At 40.3% G+C, this 20,914-nt stretch overlaps 1 protein-coding gene across 36 annotated transcripts in view; it reads right to left on the reverse strand.

The window, feature by feature from the left end:
- Window positions 1–20,914, reverse strand: part of PHF21A (PHD finger protein 21A) — a 192,180-nt gene that overhangs the window by 34,267 nt on the left and 136,999 nt on the right. For 27 of the 36 annotated variants that reach the window (XM_059874641.1, XM_059874635.1, XM_059874638.1 and 24 more), the window contains 3 exons: window positions 12,006–12,206; window positions 5,825–6,076; window positions 3,636–3,725 (listed from right to left, as the gene is read on the reverse strand). In XM_059874641.1, coding sequence (XP_059730624.1) covers window positions 3,636–3,725; window positions 5,825–6,076; window positions 12,006–12,206 — 543 coding nt within the window. The remainder of the gene's footprint in view (window positions 1–3,635; window positions 3,726–5,824; window positions 6,077–12,005; window positions 12,207–20,914) is intronic. The other 9 variants (XM_024975160.2, XM_024975167.2, XM_024975156.2 and 6 more) reach the window with 3 other exon arrangements.

Below are 20,914 nucleotides of genomic sequence, written 5' to 3' on the forward strand. Positions count from 1 at the left end.
CAGAACTTGTGCCTAGCAATGGTAATCACACTGCCAGTGTCCTGAACTCGCATCCTAACTTTCTTCATGCCCACAGCTTTAGTTCACTCTCATCTCTGGCCCTCTAACTCCCCGTTCTCAGCCAGTCCTTCTCTAGGTCTCCTTTGGGGCTTCCTCTGCCTCTGCTCAATCCAAAATATAACTATTTCTCAGGGTTTTGTCCTGGAACCCCTTTACTTCCCAATGTCCTCACTCCTGGGAATTCTCACGCATCCTATGGCTTCAATTACTATCTACATATTGAAGACTTCCACACTTAAATCTTAGGACCAGACATTTCCTGAACTTCAGAATCATTTGTTCATCTCTCTGTTATACATCTCTACTTGGAAATTTCACAAGAAGTTTAAAATCAACATGTCTAAAACTCATCAACTTCTTCCAATCCTTTCTTCTTATAATCATTACCTCAGTAAATGTACCCTAGAAGAAAAAAAAAAAAAACCTTCAGAATCATTCCTAATGCTTCCACTCTACCTCTGCTTCCTAAATCCTTCTCAAATATGTCTACTTTTCTGTCCTCACTGCCACTACACTAGCTGTGTCATTTTACTGAAACAGTGGCAGAAAACTGTGATTAAAACGTGGGATTATCCTTGCCTGTGTTCAAATCCTGGTTCTACCACTTACTAGTTAGCTGCGTAACCTAAGGTAGCATACCTGATCTCTCTAAGCCAGTATTTTTTAAACTTTCTAAATTGTGACTGGAGGCAAAATCCTTTCTCCTTATACATAAGAATTTGACCTTCAGTTAACTCTAGCTGTACACCCCTGGAAGTCTGATAACAGAAGAATGCCAACTATGTTAGTAGGAACACTGCTTATGGTAAAAATGACCTCTTGTTGCTAAATCAAATCTACTATTTCCATTACTTGCAAAAACCACAGAGAGAAATTTGCTATAAACACTTTTGAAAAAAAAGATCAGACACCATGCTTTGGGCTTCCTAAAATGGGGTGACTCTTATAACCGGGCATGTCCACTGCGGGGACCTTGAAAGCCATACCTATGAATTATTGCAAGATACACTGGGCTCCTGAGAGGCATAAGGCTTCTGTGCCAGGGAGGCTCTCTTACTGTCCTGTTGAAGACCTCATTTGCCTGTACCTGAGCAGTCCCTGGATAGCCATAGTGACTGTTGTATGGACGCCTGTAGGAACTCCTACTGAAGAAAAATGTCTGATGCTATCTTGCTGGCAAGTGCTGGTTTCTGTCCTATATCATTCCAAGTGGACTGGTGCAGAGAGTGGCCTTTGATAGTCTTGTGAGTCTGAATACTTAGCTGCGTCTAAGACAACCCTATAGTGTGTGCTGCAGATACATAACAGAAAATACGTTTTACACTGTAAACATAAATATTTATCTATACATAGACATAGACATTTATCTATACATCTATTTTTAAAAAACCTCATGGAACAATACTATGTGCAACATACTCTAACATTTCCTTTCTGTTTTCTTCATTTTACTTAAGAACTCTGGTTACAGTCCACCAAATTGATTTCACAGTCTACTAATGGGTCATGACCCACCCTTTGAAAAACAGACTAAACCTTAGATTCTTATCTAAAAAAAAACACCATCTACTTTCACAGAGTTGTTGTGAGGATTAAAATAGATAACCCATGTAAAATGCCCACTACAATAAGTGGCATAGAGTAAGATTCTCTAAACATTAGCTATTGTCATTGTTGACACTGTCCTAATGGTTTTTCCTGCCCCAGTCTAGTCAATCACCAATCTATTCTCTACACACTGTTAAGGGGGAATTTTCTAGAACAAAAATATAATCATGCCAAGCACTTGTTTGAGAACAATTTAATGGATCCTCACTGTTCCTAGGTAAGGCCCAATTCCTATATAGCCTCCAAGGTTCCCAAGGCACTGGCCCATGGGCTTATCCATCCCCACCTGTTACTCTAGCCTGAGTCAGCCGCGTGGCCCACACGCTCAGCCACATCAAATTTCCTTTGGTTCCTTAAGCCTATGTGTTTCTCACCACTGTGGACTTGCATACATGTTCCTCTTTCTGCCCGGCACGTTTTTATTCCTCCTCCACAACTATGTCAAACTAACATCATTAGGACTTTAGGTCTAAGATTGAATGTCAACTCTTCAAGGAAACTTTCTGTAATACTCAACGGATGAGATGGGTATCCTTCTCATGTGTTCTCAGACTATACAGTACTTCCAACAATTGTACAGTAGCTAAGAAGTGTCCAATTCTTTGCAACCCCATGGACTGAAGCACACCAGGCTTCCCACCTCCTGAAGCTTGCTCAAACTCATGTCCACTGAGTCAGTGATGCCATCCAACCATCTCATCCTCTGTCACCCACTTCTCCTCCTGCCCTCAATCTTTCCCAGCATCAGGGTCTTTTCCAGTAAGCTGGCTCTTCGAATCAGGTGGCCAAAGTATGGGAGCTTCAGCTGTAGCATCAGTCCTTCCAATGAATATTCAGGGTTGATTTCCTTTAGGATTGGCTAATTTGATCTCCTTGCTGTCCAAGGGTCTCTCAGGAGTCTTCTCCAGCACCAGTTTGAAAGCATCAGTGGACACAGTGATTGCCGTACGTGTGTCGGAAGCTGCATGAGGCTGAGAACTATCTTGAAACCCTCACATCCATAGTTCTTAGGGCCCTTTTGATACCTACAGCATTAAGGATTTACTTGATAAATTATTGATTTATCTCATGTTAGCACTGCCCATCCCCCTCCCCAAGGCAATTCAGAAATCACTAATGGCCGCTGACCACTCACTTCCTTCAAGCCCTTCTCTCTCTGTCTGAAAGCTAAGGCTTCAGATAGGAATACCCAATCTTTCTACCAGGCAAGGCAACTCCCCGTCAAAACCCATACTGGGACAATCCTGGTAGTCTGTCACGAAAATGGTGAGTTCAGCCCAATTGCTGGAGGAGTGCTCTCATGAGAATACGGGCAGTGCTGCTTGGGTCTGGGCTCCCTAGTAGCTTCCTAGCCTAAGTCTTTGTTAGCAAGACTTTGGGTTTCAGTATAAGGCTCAGTGCCATCACTTCCCAGGGAACAGAATGCTTTCTACTAGTTGGCTTGCTACTGTCTCCTCCCTACTCGCCTCAGCATATGGGGTTCAGTGGTGGGGGAGAGAAGGGAGAACTGCATTCCTTCCCCATTGACAGGCAGTTCTGGCTAAATTCTTGCAGTAAGTTGATGTCATAAGGTTAAAAATGGCGCTATCTTAATTATTTTAAACTTAGGACAGTTTCCCTTTCCATACATCCCTCTGCTACAGCCTTTTGTCATTGCTAAAAAAAACCCCCTGATGATAACATAAGCTTCTTCTGAGGGACTTCCCTGGTGGTCCAGTGGTTAAGACTCCATACTTCCACTGCAATGGGCAAGGGTTCAAATCCTGGTCAGGGAACTAAGAACCCATATGCTGTGTGGCCAAAAAAAAAGCCTTCTTCATGGTATAGGGATCTGCAGCTAGAATCTTTTGCTAAGTGGGATCTGAATACAGCTGAATTGACAAGTACATTATAGGCTGCTTCTTAAGGGTCCACAAGGATTCTTGTCTCACCTAACCTGTCACTGGGCTTGGCACTGATATACTTACCTGTGGAAGAAAGTTTGGACGTGGAGTGAGTCTAGGAGGGGGGATAAACTGTGGTACTTTGATGGGCTGAGGAGGTGTTGCCTGAACCTGCTAAAAAAAAATGAGAAAGACAAATCAGAGGGGAAAATCATTACTCAATATAAAATAAAAGCTAGGCATCCTTTTTTTTGAGTATAATTGCTTTACAATGTGTGTTAGTTTCTGCTATACAACAAATTGATCAGCTATATGTATACACATATCCTCCCCGCTCCTGAGCGTCCCTCCCACACCTCAAGGTCGTCACAGAGCACCGAGCTGAGCTCCCTGTGCTGTGCGCAGCCTCCCACTAGCTCTCTGTCCCACATGGTCGTGTACGCACGTCACTGCTACTCTTCCGATTCACCCCACCCTCCCCCTCCCGTGGCCACGTGTCCATTCTCTACATCTGTGTCTCATTCCTACCCTGTAAATACGTTCATTGGTGCTATTTTTCTAGATTCCATATATATGCGTTAAAATGTGATATTTTTCTCTAACTTACTTCACTCTATATGACAGACGCTAGGTCCATCCACATCACTACAAATGACTCAATTTTGTTTCTTTTTATGGCTGAGTAATATTCTATTGTATACATGTACCACATCTTCTTTATCCATTCAGATATCGATGGACATTTAGGTTGCTTCCGTCGTCCTGGCTATTGTAAATAGTGCTAAAGCTCAGTATTCTTAAAGGATTTTCAGCATCACTATTCTCTCGATCAGACATTATTTTCTACAAGCTTTCACTGGAGAATTAACCATCTGAATTAACATCACCTTAAGAAACTTTCTTACTCTCCTGCTTGCATGCTTTGCCCCATAAAGTGAACCAATCACATTTGTTTCCTTATACCTCTAATGTAGAACATAACAGACTCGGCAATCTTAGATGCTTTCCTTTGACATTCAAGAACTCTTGTACTTGTGTATTTTAAAAGTCAACACTGATTCCAAAGTAAAATCAAATTTGCAGCCTGGACAGATGGGCTTTTTCCTAATATAAGAGTTTTACCTAACAGTGAATGGCTTTCTTCCTACAAAGAATTCTCTAACTCTCAGCATCTGGCTGAGTTATTTGGCTGGTTCCCTGAAGATTCCTGGGTAAGCAGCAGAGCTTCCCTTTAAGGCCCTCTAGCTTCACTCACCACTGGTCATCATTCGAAAGCCACCAAGAGCCTTTAGCTTCCACTTTAAGAACAGACTTTTAAACTGCAATTTGGATATATTCTGAAAACATTGGGTTTTAGATGGCTTTATCCTAGAAATCTCAAGAACAATTTTTGTTCAAGAACTTCTTCCTTCCAGAGGTCGTTTTTTTCTGATGGACCTTGGAATGGACACTGTTATTTGTGTGTCTTAAACATTTTTAAAGTGCCCCAACTAACTCCAGTACTTCCTGGGTGCAATTTCAAGGAAGAGTGAACTAAAAAAAATGAGCAGGGCCTTCCCCCTGAACTAGGAGGACAGCACCAGCGCACTCAAGTTTCACAGGGAGGACTGTGGATAGGACAGAGGGACAGCTACATGAAGCCGCGTAAATGCCTCTGTGAAGGGCGTTTCCCCCCTTTAAGTCAAGTCGTATTTTGGCCATCCTTGGTGTCAGGACACCTCTACAGTTATTTAGATAGTGTGTGTGTGTGTTAGTCGCTCAGTCATGTCCGACTCTTCACAACCCTATTAACTGCAGCCTGCCAGGCTCCTCGGTCCATGGGATTTTCCAGGCAAGAATACTAGAGTGGGTTTCCATTTCCTTCTCCACGGGATCTGCCCAACCCAGGGATTGAACCTGGGCCTCCCGCACTGAAGACTCTTTACTGTCTGAGCCACCAGGGAAGCCTCAAGTACTAGAGTGGGTTGCCATGCCCTCCTCAGGGCATCTTCCTAACAACCCAGGGACTGAACCCAGGTCTTCTGCATTGCAAGTATATTCTTTACTGACTGAGCCACCAGGGAAGCCCCTATAGAAACCCTAATCCTAACCCTAACCCCTATAGATAGTAGGAATGCCATATTCCTTCGTCAGCCCCAAAGGCAAGTTTGGTAATGGTAGAAGACTGATGGAGACTGAAAAATCCAGCAGGAGTATAACATGGATATAGGTCTACAAATGCATAGCCTGAACCCTCTCATGTGGGCACACATAAGTAGCAGCTGCTGGCTTACCAGAGTGACTGTGTTTTTTGCCACAATTTGGACAGCCTCTGCCCCAGGCCCAGTGACCTTACTAGACGTCTGGAGGTTGACTGGTGTGTTCTGCACATCAGTGCTGAGCACAGCCTTCTGACTGTTGATGGCGGTCACCATAGCAATGGTAGGTCTCTGGCCCACAACAGAGGCAGGCATGGTCGCAGTTGCTGCTTTCAAGACGAGAGGTAGTGTCTTTGTGGTAATCATAGAAGCTGTAGTTACAGTCTTCTAGGAGACATGGAGAACAGATATTAGGACACTGAAGTGTCATCCCACTAAACAAAATGCTAACCTCCAGAAGAAAACAAAGCAATGGTTCTCATAATCAGTCAAGCTTTTTGGTGTAACATATCTTTTGTGTACACAGAGCACAGTTCTTACTACAGGGCAAGACAATGTCAAGTTTGTCAGAGTTCTCAAATTTAGCTTCAAGTCTGTTTATAGTAATAACTGCAAGATAATGTGCTGCAGGATTTTCAACAAGGAAAAGAGTGGGTTTACAGATAGAGCATATGAGTGTAACTATTTCTTCTGGTTTTGTAAATTTTTGCTTCCTCTCAATTTAAACTTTGTAAAAGTTGTAAATCAATGAGGTACACACCATCTCTAACTGTTACAACCTCATCAATATGAAGAAACTTATCATATAATTCTGGTTATCTGCCTTCTGTGACACAAAGCCTGGGATAAAAGGACAGTCAGTGTATTTTAATTCTTTTGAGTGTCACCTTGGAGAGGAGGAAAGGAAACTCACATGAGAATTAGTACAATTTGTTGCCTCAAAGGCAGTAAAATCCCCAATTCTAGATAATGAAACCTATTAACCAACTAGTATAGTAAATACCAGCTCTTGATTCCAAAGGGATATGAGTCACTATCAACAACCTTCTCTCTGGAGGACTGCTGCAGAAGTGATTAAAGACCCAGAAAAAGGCGATGGGGTGGAAACACCTGAGTTTCAGAAAGTCTGATAGACCAGAGTCTGTACTAAGATGAGAGGACGTCACTGATGCTCCACAAGCACTTCTGCAGCTTTGGAGCTGCATTTCTCTAGATTTTTCTACTAGCATAACTAAAGGAGCCAGCTACAAAAGAAGAAAATATAAACAATCTCATTTCATGGCACATGCATCTATCGAATGCTACTCGTCACTCAATACAGAGATGTTTCAGAAACATGAAAATACACCTGGTCTAACTTGTTGGTTCTCATTTTATCATATTTCTTCTTTTTCTTCTTACTTTGTACTTGCCCTGTTCAGTTTCGTAGCTAATAGCCACATGTGGGTATTCAAATTTAATTAAAACAAAATAAAAATTAAAATATCAGTTCCTCAGTGACACTAGCCACTCTGAAAGTATTTATAGCCACATGTGACTAGCAGCTACCAAACTGGCCAGTGGCGTTTTCAACACCACAGAAAGTTCTATTGGACAAGCACTGCCCCTCAACCAGGGTGAAGGACCCCACTCTCCCTGAAATAGATCTGAACAAATTCCTTTGTGAATTTCTATTTCAGTGTTTATGCAAGTCCTTGTGTAGTAAGTCATTTGGTTCTAAGTAATTTTTCTGCCTTAAACATTCACGTGACAATACACTTGCATGTATTATCTAACTTTTTAACACCTTTTTTTTTAACCAAAAAAAGGTAATAAGCTGACCTCATCTATTCCATATTGAGAATAATCAGCGATCCTTATTGATGCCTACAATTAAAATCACCCAAATGTTTCCTCTTCCCTTAGTCAATGATACAAGATGGCTTATTTTCCTTGCCACTGTCCTCTCCAGTGTGAAATGGGAGTAAAAGGGGAAACACTGAAAATTATTATTTATTTTGGGAGGTAGCAGGCCATCCACTGCCTATCAGCGATGAAAACCAAATAAAAGCGAAATGCTATTTATCATCAGAAATGTTACAGTAGTATAGCGAAAAGGACTGACTTCATATTACCAGCTATCTTAATATCTGTTTTTAACCCAGTGTGATATTAGTTCTATCTTTCAATTTAAAACATTTAAATACACAGAACTTTTGAAGTGGTGAGTAAGTCACACCAGATGGCATTCAATCCTGGTACCACCACGAGTTGTGGAAGGAAAGCTATAATCAGCAGAACTCACTGACATGGATTTTAAAAACGTTTGTGCATGTTGTACTACATTAAAAGAGGGTCAGTATACTTCTGTTTGAAATATGCTTGGTTCAGGTTAAGTCATTATCAATTTTCTGACTAATTATTCTTAAAAAGTGAGTAAAACCCCAAACTAACCTGAATTATATACTTACCATTAACTGCAACACTAAAAAGCACTGAATTCTAACCAGTGTGTTCATATGTTAGCATTTTTATTCTACTTTAGAAGTATTTAGTTGTAGCTAATTTCACTTCTATCTTCTAGCAGCTGCGTGACTCTCTTTGAATATAAAGGCACAAGACCTAGTACTGTATGTTCTGATGAAAAGCTTCTGATGAATACATTTGCTAACCATTTACTGACACCAGGTATTGCCACGGGTACTGGTTGGCTCTTTACTCATCTGGTGCTTATTCTATTCTAAGTGCGAGGGAATATAAACTGATCCTGGAGTTCTGAGTTTAGATGACAAAGAGAATCTGAATATTTTGATATCCAAACCTAATGAAAACCTCTGAGTTTTTCTGGCAGGAGGAAGAGAAGACACAGAAAGGAAAGGTGCCCCCAAACAGAGAAAGTTAGTTTTATGGAAGCTGTGATTAGTCCTTGACTGGTTGATGCAGTCCAAGTATGATCTCTTCCAAGAGACGACAGCAGTTTTCCCAGTTTCATAAAGGGGTTCTTTATGGACAAAACCAAAACTGCATGAACTAGAAGTTAATGCAGAAAATACATGGCAAGAAGTACTAACAGCAAAATCTTTTTATTTTTTTGCTAAGTTATTGGTTTTTTACAGTCACATGTGGCTAGTGGCTGCAAAGCACAAGGTACTGAATTTAAAAAGACCAGCTCCAATGTACAAATCAGAACTTAAGAGGGATTATTACTATGGGCTCTAATTAACTTCCACATCTATTTCAGATTGTTGGTTTAGTTCTGAATGGAAGGTAACCGTTGTACACTTGGACAGCTATCAGTAGAATTCCACTCCCTTTTGTCTCTAAGGGTTTATTTTCTGTTTGGCTTTATTAATTGCATGCTTCTTTATATCTGTATTCATTTAAAATGACAGAGTTGTGAGTATAAGTTGAAGAGCACACCTGTGTTCAACTGTTCTTTCATTGTTTTCTGTAGATTGGAAAATTTTCAAAATATACATACAAACATGAGCTGGAGTTAGCTAAGTAAAGGGAACTGGTTTCCTTCCCCCATCCCTCCCTCTCCCCAGCCTTGGTACACGCTAATCATCCAACTTAGAATAAAACGCTTGCTCTTCCTAGCGTCTCCTCTTTGCTTACACAGATCGCCAAATTTATAGTTAATCCTTTCTGGACTGAAACATTTAGTATATGCCATATATTAAACTTCCCATTTGTCCCTAACCTCATGAACCTTTAATGACTCCCTATGACTGCCAAAAACCCCCAAAGTTCTGCCACAGGTTGGAGAGCTTCCACAAGCTAGCCTCTTCCTACTTCCTGGCTCTATCTCCCTCCCACCACTTCCTGGAATCCAGGCTCCAGCCACAACAGCCTCCTTGCTATTCCCAAGGCACGCATTTCCTTTCTGTCCATACTTTTGTTCACACTTCTCTCTGCAGTGTGACGCTCTTTCCCCTCTGCCCCATCACTGAGCTCTCTTATCTGTCAAAGCCCTGATCAAAAGCTACCTTCTTTATGTAGCACTCTCTGATCCCTCTGGTCAATATTACTGTCCTTGGGTATTTTCACAGCTCCTCATTGGTGTTTTCATTTTTTTCTTGTTAGCTGTTTACATCTTCCTCTCTTCTGGATTTTTTAAGTTCTTGAAGACAGAAACCCTATCTTATTTATGAATCTGTCCTCTCCAGTGCCCAGCACTGGGCTTGCATATAGTAGAGACTCAATCAATATTTACATAATTAATGAAAAGAATTATCACAGTTTACCAGAGTCTAGGCAGGGACATTGCTGTTGTTCAGTTGCCAAGACATTACTACCTCTCTGTACTAAAAGCCAGCATATAAGGAGCACCCAATAAATAATGATGGACAGTTTACCATAAAAACAAAACCCCCAAACTTGAAGATCTTTTAGCTTTTATCGTAAAAAAAAAAAAGGCAATATAAAACAAGCTTAGCTAAATCAGTTAAAATATCAGATAGGCTACCAGATGGAGCGGCCACAGTTTTGGGAATAGCCCCAGGCCCCTTACTATTGCCATCCCAAACCAGTACAGAACTCAGATTACCAGGGAAGGGAATAGCTATTGTTTAAGTATTAGGTAAGTATTTCCTCTGATTTGTGCAATATCGAATGGTACTTGAAGAAGAAGTTTCCATGGATTAATAGAGAAAACTCCTAGTACCAGGAAACAATGAATTCTAAAAAAACTCCTTCCATGTAAACACTTTCTGATCAAACTGTACTTTGGAAAGAGAACAACCAATCCAACTCTGTTAAAAACTCCAAAAGAAGTAAACTGATAGACAACCTTTTAGAAGAAATGCAAGTCCTGGTCAGGGGGGTTTTAAAGTCAGTTTGAATGCCTCATTTCCAAATAGCTTTAGAGATCAGGGTAAAAATGATGCAGGCCACTCTAGCTACCTGATTTACAATGAGGACTCTTCATTTTTCCTTCTTTGGCCTTTTATATAATGTTAGTATTTCTCTTTTGGACATTGTATAGCAGTTTAGAGTAGCAAATGGACAGGTTTTTCAGTCAGAATGTCTGGGTTCAAATCTTTGCTCTACCACGTAACATTCACATGATTTTAGGCAATTACTAATTTCTCTATGCCTTAGTTTTCTTCTCTAGAAATCAGAGATAATAATAATAATACTGTCCTAGGAGGGCTGGGGTGAGGACTGTGCACATTGTACATGTAAAGCCCTTAGGAGAGTGCCAGTATAACGTTACAACCTCTGTCAAATGTATCTTCAGTATTTTTATAAGTATTTTTTTGCATTTGCAAAATATTGTGTATGAACCAGTCCAACTGTACATAAACAGTGACTAACCAAGTAAACTATACTCTTTTGCTCTACATATAAAGATATGGTGGAGATGGTGTTGGTGGGTGAGCGGTGTCTATGCTTAGGTTTCAGAAGATCCCCAAATCCTTGAAACCATGTGCAAAAATGACTGTATTAGGTGTGAATGTGTATTTTTCCGGGGAGGAAATCCATGGCTTCACAGAGTCTCAGAGGAGTCTGTGACCTCCAAAGACCAGGAGCCACTGCTGAAGAGTCCCAATTTAAAAGGTATGCCCACACTACATATAAGAGTGTGGAGATCAAGCTTGATTACTTCTCTTAATTGAATCATTTCTAAATACATCCTTTTCTGTGTGTCCTGAATGCCTTAATATTCTTACATTATGTGGTAGTATAAATGCCTTTTTCAGTAAAATCATTTATTTGCACAGCTACACCAATTAGAATGTTCTTAAGCTTTCCACTCCTCAGCACTATTTTTGACTTGTAGCTTCCATTTCAGATTTCCTTCACTGTATGAGAACAAATACATATTCTCATATGAGATGAATATGAACTTGGAAGTGAATATTTCATTTCTATGAAATATATCACCTTCTAAATGCCTCTTTCTACTGGTCCCATGGGCATTGATCCTGGAATATTTCCACACCAACTGCTAAGCATTCCAGAAAAACCATTCTTGAGGATGTCAAGTCACAGAGACATTTAGAACAAGTGTAAATAAACACTTTCAGAAATTCAAAATAAGACTTTAATTCTGCTCTAATACAGAGACATGACTTTTCTTTGATTACCTTTTCCCCTTCTTTGGACACATGGGAAATCATTTTAACTTTTACTCTTTGGTAATGTTATTTCTTTCTGCCGATGAATTCCAAGTGATTGTTATCCCAGACACAGTATAAAAAAGTAACCAAAAGAACTTCTGCTCAGTGCTAGTTCAGCTTGCTAGTGCAGGCTGAAACAGGACCTAGCTCTCCGTGACCAGTGACAACTCAGCCCACGGCATGAAGCGCGGGGTGCCGGTCCACACGCATACCTGCGGTGCGGTCAGGCCGGGGGAGGACGCAGCCGCCTGCGCGTGGTGGTGGTGGTGCTGCTGCTGCTGTAGCTGCTGCAGTGGCTGCTGCTGTGCTGTTTGTAGTTTGTTTTCAGACTGTGGCAATGGCTGTATTTGGAACTTGTCTGGTTGTTCTTGCTTTACTATCAGGTTCTTCCGTAGCTGTTCAACTACTCTTTTCTACCAAATGAGGACAAAAAAGAATAAAATCTATTAGAATATTGTTCTATCAGCTGTAGAGAAATAGGCAGCAATTATATGCCCCTGACAACTTTTCTGGAACCAGCTAAATCTAAAACTGGTTACATCTAAAATTTAGATAACAGATAAGACAACTGAGAAGAAACCCATGGCATAAGACACACTTCATATATAAAGGGAAGCTGAGCCACAGATGAGAAGAAAAGCTAGGGGAGGGCACACAGCAGAGCTGAGACTCCTTGGCTCTTATTACTTGGTGTGCCGGACTGGAAGGACAGTTTAAAGTAGTAGTAAACACATGATTCTGGAGACACACTGCCTCAATTCAAATTTCAGTTCTGCTACTTACCAGTTATATGACATTGGTCAAGTCACATAACCTATCTGTGCTTCAATTTCCTGTTCTGTAAAATGAGGTAATTGACAATAACCTTAAGACTCTTACAAGTACCAAAACGCCTCATGTAAAGTACTCAGAATTATTAGTGGTGTACATTGTTAGTCATTTTTTTTCTTTTGCATCTGATAACATAGATACCAGTCATAGTAATTTTTATTAATCAAACAAACATCATGTATGTACCCCACTTTAAAACATTAAACAGACTTTAAGAAACCTTGATCCCAGCACCATGTGATATACACAACAGAGACTTTAAATTACTGAAACAGGTACCTCATGTAACAGGATTATGAAAACTTTGTTTAGGCAGAGTAGGGTTTTGAGTATATGGGATGAAATTTTCAGATAAATTTGTTTCCCTGACTTTACTGAAATCAAAGAAAATGGTATGTTCAGAAACTTTCATTACTATAATACTACATTTCAACAAAGTGACACTTCACAGAGGCGCAGACTTAACTTCATTTGCAACTAAACTTTGCATCTAGAACTACATGGCCAAGTGAATGTCTCTTCACATGGCGTGTGGAGCGGTGGAACTGAAGACTGGCAAATGGCTCAGAGAAAGTACACTGACCGTTTGGGGCCTGCCTTGGGCTCTGACTCTCCGGCCCTAATGGCTGGAAGAAAGTCTAAGCAGTGCTCCTCATTTACGCTTTTGAGGTGAGTTCACCAGCTGAGGTTTGTTACTTCTGACAAAAGCAGGTTGCTATTTTCTAATATAGATTTTAAATAGAGAAGAAGAAGTAAATAAAGATCGCTGAATGAGGGGTTAAGTGAAACCATAAGGGCCAGGCTGATTTTCACATTCCTGCTTATGACTCTAACCAACTTCACTACAAAATACTCTCTAAAGAAGCCAAACCTGCAGGTTATGTGTTTAACCTACTTGAACATTAAGATATTTACAAAATAAATTTTTTTTTAATGTTAAGCCAATACAAAATACATTCTTGACAAAAAAAAAAATTTTTTTTTTTTTTTTACTGATTCTTTTTAGGTAATGAAAATATCGTATAAAGGCTGGTGAAGGGGGAGTAGGCTGTACTTCACACTCTGCCAGCACTGCCTCTCTGAGAAGTTAAAACATTAAAAAGAAAAAAGAAAGATGCAGAGTTCAAAGTATTTCCAGAAACCCATCTGCAAAATACGAAAAATGAAAATTAATAAAAATACAAAATTCTTATAAAAATAACTTTCAAGTCTTCAAAATCCTATTTCTCAAATACAGAAGGCAGAGCAATGGAATGGATATAGTTTAAGAGAATGGGAGTAATAGCAGTGGTGCTATGGATAATTCTGAGCATCACATGTAGATTTTATTACTTGGTGACTACCACAACATTTAGACATGCAACAATTAAATAATTATTTAGAGCTGCTTTCAGTCCCCCTCCCCAACATATTAATCAGCATTAATTAAACATATTAACAAACTAGTTAAAGTGCAGCACCAGCAGCTGAAGAAAGGGACTAGAGAGTCTTTACCAAAACAAAAACAAACCTTCAGCTTAGATCAGGGGGAGGAGGAGAAACAATACAAACATAAATGTGGTATCCGCCAAAAAACAGACTTTGAACAAAAACAGCACCGGAAACTAAATCATTACTATACTAGGCACAAAAGGAAAGGGTGTTTTTCTCCTCTCCAGCCATCCTTGGGAAATACACTGTGCTCTTCCACTTACTGCCTAACCGGGTTAAACTAGAAGCAAGAGACAAAGCTCGGAACCCACTCCTCTTGTTTTGTACAACAGAAGGGAACAGTAGGGGAAAGAACAAGAAAGGGACGCAGGCTAGAGTACTCTGCAGCCATATGGCTAGAGCAAGGTGACGACCAATCAGAACCAGAATCAGGACCGTGGGAGTCAGTGAGTCACCAAGCATTTACAACTGTCCCTCCCCCGGGGCCTGAAACAAAGAGGGGAGGGGAAGTGGGAGCCTAACACCTGCAAACTTATTAGTCCTTGAGAAGAGGGAAAGAAAGAAAGAATAGAGAGCTGTGCAGACTGGACACAGGTCAGATCACATGAGCTGTGTAATGCTTCCTTTGAAAGAAGGCGCTAGCTAGCATATTTCAGAGAGCCGCTCAGAAATGCATTGCCCTGGCAGTCCTTGCTGTGTTCACCAGAAGATGAGAAGAATATCCAGCATATAGTTGTGCATGTCTATGGATTTTTTTTTTTTTAAAGCAAGGTTCAGGTTGATTCGTTATGTCAAACTCCTATTCACTGCATTCTGAAAACCAATGATCTAAAGTTAGATGAGTTCTGGAGTGGAGGTGCTCCTTCTTATGAGCACAGACACTATGCACACTCTTTAAGGGCCAGCCATGAAATTAAAAGACGCTTACTCCTTGGAAGGAAAGTTATGACCAACCTAGATGGCATATTCAAAAGCAGAGACATTACTTTGCCAACAAAGGTCCATCTAGTCAAGGCTATGGTTTTTCCAGTGGTCATGTATGGATGTGAGAGTTGAGCTGTGAAGAAAGCTGAGCACCGAAGAATTGATGCTTTTGAACTGTGGTGTTGGAGAAGACTCTTGAGAGTCCCTTGGACTGCAAGATCCAATCAGTCCATCCTAAAGGAGATCAGTCCTGGGTGTTCTTTGGAAGCAATGATGCTGAAGCTGAAATTCCAGTACCTGGGCCGCCTCATGCAAAGAGCTGACTCATTGGAAAAGACTCTGATGCTGGGAGGGATTGGGGGCAGGAGGACAAGGGGACAACAGAGGATGAGATGGCTGGATGGCACCACCGACTCGATGGACGTGAGTCTGAATGAACTCCGGGAGTTGGTGATGGACAGGGAGGCCTGGAGTGCTGCAATTCATGGAGTTGCAGAGTCAGATGCGACTGAACTGAACTGAACTGAACTGAATAAAGGAGAGCTGCCCTGTGCAGTAGTTGGCTCTTCTAGGTTCCACATCCAGGTTTGTTCTAGTTCAGTCTTGTAGCTTCTGGCAAATAACAGTAATCACATTAACTCCAGTAAGACCCTGATCTAGGCCTGTACCAGTTCTGGGTGGCAGTGAGGGAATAGAGCTACAGTGTTTCGTAAGTCTTAGCCTGTGGTGTCAAACAAAGTTCTTAAGTAAGTAGTCTCTCATCTTCACAGGCAGTGAGCCTATACACTCTTGCTATTGTGTGTTTTAAACAAAGAAATCATGACTTCTGCTGGTCATGGATGAAGGTTATACTGGTATAAGCAACTAGATATTTTCAATGTTATTCACATATATTCAACTTAAACATTGCTAATTATCTTGAAACATTATCCTGAAGCTTCGAGAAAAGGCAAAGTCTCACAAACTGGCTATTTGTCACTTACTAAATGCTGGGAAAGACCGAAGGCCAAAGAAGGGGACAGCAGAGGATGAGATGGTTAGATAGCATCACCGACTCAGTGGACATGAATTTGAGTAAACTCCAGGAGATAGTGAGGGACAGGGAAGTCTGTCGTGCTGCAGTCCATGGGGCTGCAAAGAGTTGGACACGACTTACCAACTGAACAACAACAAAAAACAAGTTAATGAGAGCTAAAAAGGACGGCAATGGCACCCCACTCCAGTACTCTTGCCTGGAAAATCCCATGGATGGAGGAGCCTGATGGGCTGTACTCCATGGGGTCACTAAGAGTCGGACATGACTGAGCGACTTCACTTTCACTTTTCACTTCCATGCATTGGAGAAGGAAATGGCAATCCACTCCAGGATTCTTGCCTGGAGAATCCCAGGGACGGCGGAGCCTGGTGGCCTGCCGTCTATGGGGTCGCACAGAGTCGGACACGACTGAAGCGACACAGCAGCAGCAGCAGCAGCAAAAAGGAGGGAGGAGAAGAAGGACAAAAGAACTGGAAAAGGAAAAGCTGGAAAGAGTGAAGGCAGAAAGGAGAGAGAAAAAGTGAACAATGTGCTATCTTCTCTCCTTAATACATTTTCTATAAACAACAGGCCAGTGTGCCAGACATCCAGAATGGCTAGTACTGCCCCCTTCAATTCATCTGTCAAGAAGTGCTCCAGAAACCCAGCATGTGATTCCACGCCTCCGATTCCCTTGACACTCGCATCACTAGGTTTCACCAGGGCTTGTTCAGGCAGAAGCGTTCAGAGTCCCTGACACATGAAGTCACAGTTTCTGAGACAGGTAGTCACTGTGATAAATATTGTGACATTCCGTAATACTATCAACGTGCTCACATGAGAGCAAGACAGACCCCAAGGAAAAACACAGAAGTTTATAGGTCAATTCAACAGAAAATTGGGCTCATTTTTCTGCTATGTAAGTCAGTCACTCCAAGTGCCATGGCCTTTGTCAACACACAAGGTAGATGGAACGGTGGAAGATCAGCCTACTCTTCCACTCAAGCCACAAATTTATTCCCATCAAACCCTCACACAAATTTCAGAAAGCCTCACTCAAGAGCAACTCCAGACACAAGCACTGCCCTCCACAACTGGACACTGTGCTTCAAGGCTCTGTTTTTCCACACAGTCGCTCAGCTCACTTGTGTTTCACTCAGCGTTACCTGTTCGTGTACAGTTATGAGAGGGCTACACCCACTCAAACATCTTCTCACACAGCATTCCCTTAAAACTTCATCTTTTTTCCTCCCTGATCAACCACACAATCAGAAAATATAGCCCTGCCTCTTCATACCAAAAACTGATAGAGACATGTAACTTTTCACAAATCCAGAAAATCAAGAGAAAAACTTTACCTATCTTCATACCTAAAATGCAATGAAAAAATTTCCAGGTCTTCACACTTACCAACTGCACAAATGAAAACAGGTTACTAAGTTTTTTGTGTGCAGAAAAACTAACATGGAGAAATTTACATTTGCTAATAAACTCAGAATTTAGAAAGAGAAAAGAACCCTTTCTACTGTCCAACTGAGAATTAATCAACTGTATTTATAAGCAACACCAATACTCAATAACAGTGAAAAGGTAGAAAGATCAGATGAGTCTTCAGAATGCTGCCATGTAATTATTCTCTAAAGAACACGGTATGTTACTGGCATAACATCAATGACAAAATTACAATCCAGAGTAAAAGCTACATGCTATTTAAAGGAAATAGAAAATTAAGTGACGATTCCACCATTTTATCAAGAACAACAACAAAAAAAGGAAAAGAAGCAATAAACTCAAAATAAGTTCCTTCTTGATGTTAAAACTGAAATTTAATGGGAAGATACATACTGAAGTTATTAGAGGGAATGTTCAGGGGAGACACGCAGAATAGAATTCAGACAGGGGAGCAGAAGGAGGAATATTGGAGGCAGCATTTACAAAAACATACTTAGGGGAATTCCTCGGTGGTCCAGCCGGTAGGACTCAGGCCTTTACCACTGGGACCTAGGTTCAATCCCTGGTTGTGGAACCAAGATCCAGTAAACTGCACAGACCAGCCAAAAGGAAAATATGGATGGATAGATAAAATACACACATGTATTTAAATATATATTTATATATACTCAGATAAAAATAATTACATTTCATTCATTTTGTAAGGCACTAGGAGGTTTCCCCCAAACACTCTGTCATTCAGTTTCAGCATTAGAATTAGACAAATAGCATCTAACCTTACAAGCCTCTTTTAAAAGGAATATATTCTTGAGAAACACTACCTGTTTGGCCACATAGTATCTATACCTCATCTAATACATGAACTGTGTATATTGTCTACTAAAGCGGATTTGTTTGGTCTTAGAGAGTTGGGAACACAGATATTTTACAGTTCTGCAAGGGGTCACAGAATTTGTACAGTACAATTTAGATGAATTAAGGAACAGCAGCAGTTGGAATTATCAGGGTTTTTTCCTGTAAAGTTCAAAATTCTCTACATGGATGCTTAACAGATGGTAGAGAATGCATATGTCATGATAATTATTAGACTTTGGCTTTTTTAATTAAAAAATATTCTTTGGGGTTTATTCTTGCTTTAACACACACACACACACACACACAGATATTTACAACAATAGATTTTACATTCATCCCTACAGGAGATTAGACCTTTTATTCGTATCAATGGGGTTTATATCTCATTTCCATTGGGGATTACATCTTTTATTTGACAGCCTGATTGAAATGCAGTTTACTTTTTTTCTTATAATAGTTCATTCACGCTCTAATAGGTAAACTCAACCCCACCTTCCCCCAACTCCTTACGCAGGACTATAAAAGACTGCCAAGACAACTATAGTCAAACTTTGTCTAAATCTATGAACCCTTCTAATAGGAACCTGAGAACTTATCTTTAATTTGCATCAAACAAGAAAGAGTGTAGCTGTTTACTCAAGAGAGAACAGTCCCTGGAGAACTACAGTGTTTCAATATGTAACACACCCAGATGCTGGGACAAAACAGTATCAACAAAGAGAGAGACTAAAAAAGAGCACTGCGCGCTGGGAATGGTAGTTATAATATATTTATCCATAATAAAAGAGGAAGGAAGCCAAAATCAGAACCCAGTTAGCTTGCATTTAAGTTCTCTACGTTTCTTTGACGTACTAAACTATACTGTCCTGCCTGCTCCAGAAAAATGCTGAGGATCAAATGAATAAATGCTGGGGAGTGCTTAGGAAATTGTCAAGGGCAATGTGAAAAGCAGAGATGATAACCAATGAATAATACAATTTCTCTAGTATGAGTTTTAAGCTCAGAGCAACCACTAATTAAATGTGATTTTTCTTTTCAATGTCAATTATCTTTCAATCATTTTATTTTTAACATCTAGCCAAACATTTTATGCTTGTTCAAACTATGTTATTTTCTTAAAAAATGAGAATCACCAAACAAAGTACAGGATTCAGAAAGAGAATGCTACCTGTTGCCCTTTTATCTCAGAAATCAAACACAGTAAAGAATATTTTCCTGTGCAGAAATCCGTACAGCCCAGATTCTTCTACCTCTATTAGTGGTTCAGGGCCATATTCTGAATACATAAAATAGATGTCCAATTTAAATGTAACCTGACCCAGCAAAGACCCTAGATACAGTAATGCGAACAGCAGAAAAAAACCTGTAAGAACCATTTATAATCTGTACAATTTAGCTGCTTGCTAATATAAAAAAAGTGCCTGAATCATTGTGTTTGTACCACAGTGAGATATGACACACAGGCTATTAATCTGTAAATTAAGCTCCAGTTCAGTACAACGCGTGGCCCTCTGTAACTGTCTGTTACAAACCTGCACGCACCACCAGCCTGTCCTTCACCGTTCCACGGCTCTACCCCACAACTTTAAAGGCAGCTCTGCCTTGTTAATGTCAGAGTTGTCCCATACACTATAGAAATCCTCTCACTGCTCTGCCCTGAAGCTGCTATGGTTCTCCTCACAAAAGAAGTATGATTGGAAATGGCTGCACAGTAGCTGTCCCTGACAAGTTGGATATGAAAATACAATTTAAGCACAATAATGATCCTAAAATGGGGGGAAGGAAAAGGAAGAACAAAACCAAAAACCTCTATTATTTTACAGAATACTGCTCAGATAACAACAGACTGTTTTGGTGACTCAAGCCCTGGGTACAATTTGAGATAATGCAGGAAGCCTTGTTTTCACAGAAACGTACGACAGAATCAGATTCTAGGAGGGGCAAACATTACAGACTATCTGACCAAATTCTGAGCAGAATACGCGCCCTGAGTCACAGATCAATCAATCCCAAGGATGAGGATATCTTTTCACGATCCTCAGTTTTGCAGCTTTTTTCTTAAATGAGATAAAAAGAGAAGAGTATTAGAATACTATACTGTGTCAGGCAGGATATATCAGGTATAAAATATTTCTGATGAAATGTAACGCTTTCCTCACACTGAAACAAAAGTAGGGCTTATAAATCACTAAACACTGATATTTCTCATTGGTAAGTATTTGATGAAAGTACAACCTGAACAGCATATTTTTTATCATCTACCATAATAGCATAATCACACAGATTAAAAGATTCCAAAGCTGCTAAATGAATATCTCTTAATTTCAAAGTGTTCAGCTTCAGTATTTTACCACTATTTATTATAATCACTTAAAGAAGAAAATGAACAGTTTATAAATATACTTTCTGACAAGACCCCGCATGAAACAACAGAGGAAGCAATTCTATCACCTATGTAGGCTGCCAAGATGAGGGGTAGTTAACTTCAAGGGATTGGATCTTACAAGACACGTGACAAAGAACGATTTGCATTACTCTGTATTTAGTCTGAGTTTTCTGCAACAGAGAAGGAAGAAACCTGAACTCATCCTTCAGAATTTCACAGCAGGTTTG

The sequence above is a fragment of the Bos taurus genome, chromosome 15 (genome assembly GCF_002263795.3).
Source record: "Bos taurus isolate L1 Dominette 01449 registration number 42190680 breed Hereford chromosome 15, ARS-UCD2.0, whole genome shotgun sequence".
Taxonomy (NCBI): Eukaryota; Metazoa; Chordata; class Mammalia; order Artiodactyla; family Bovidae; genus Bos; species Bos taurus.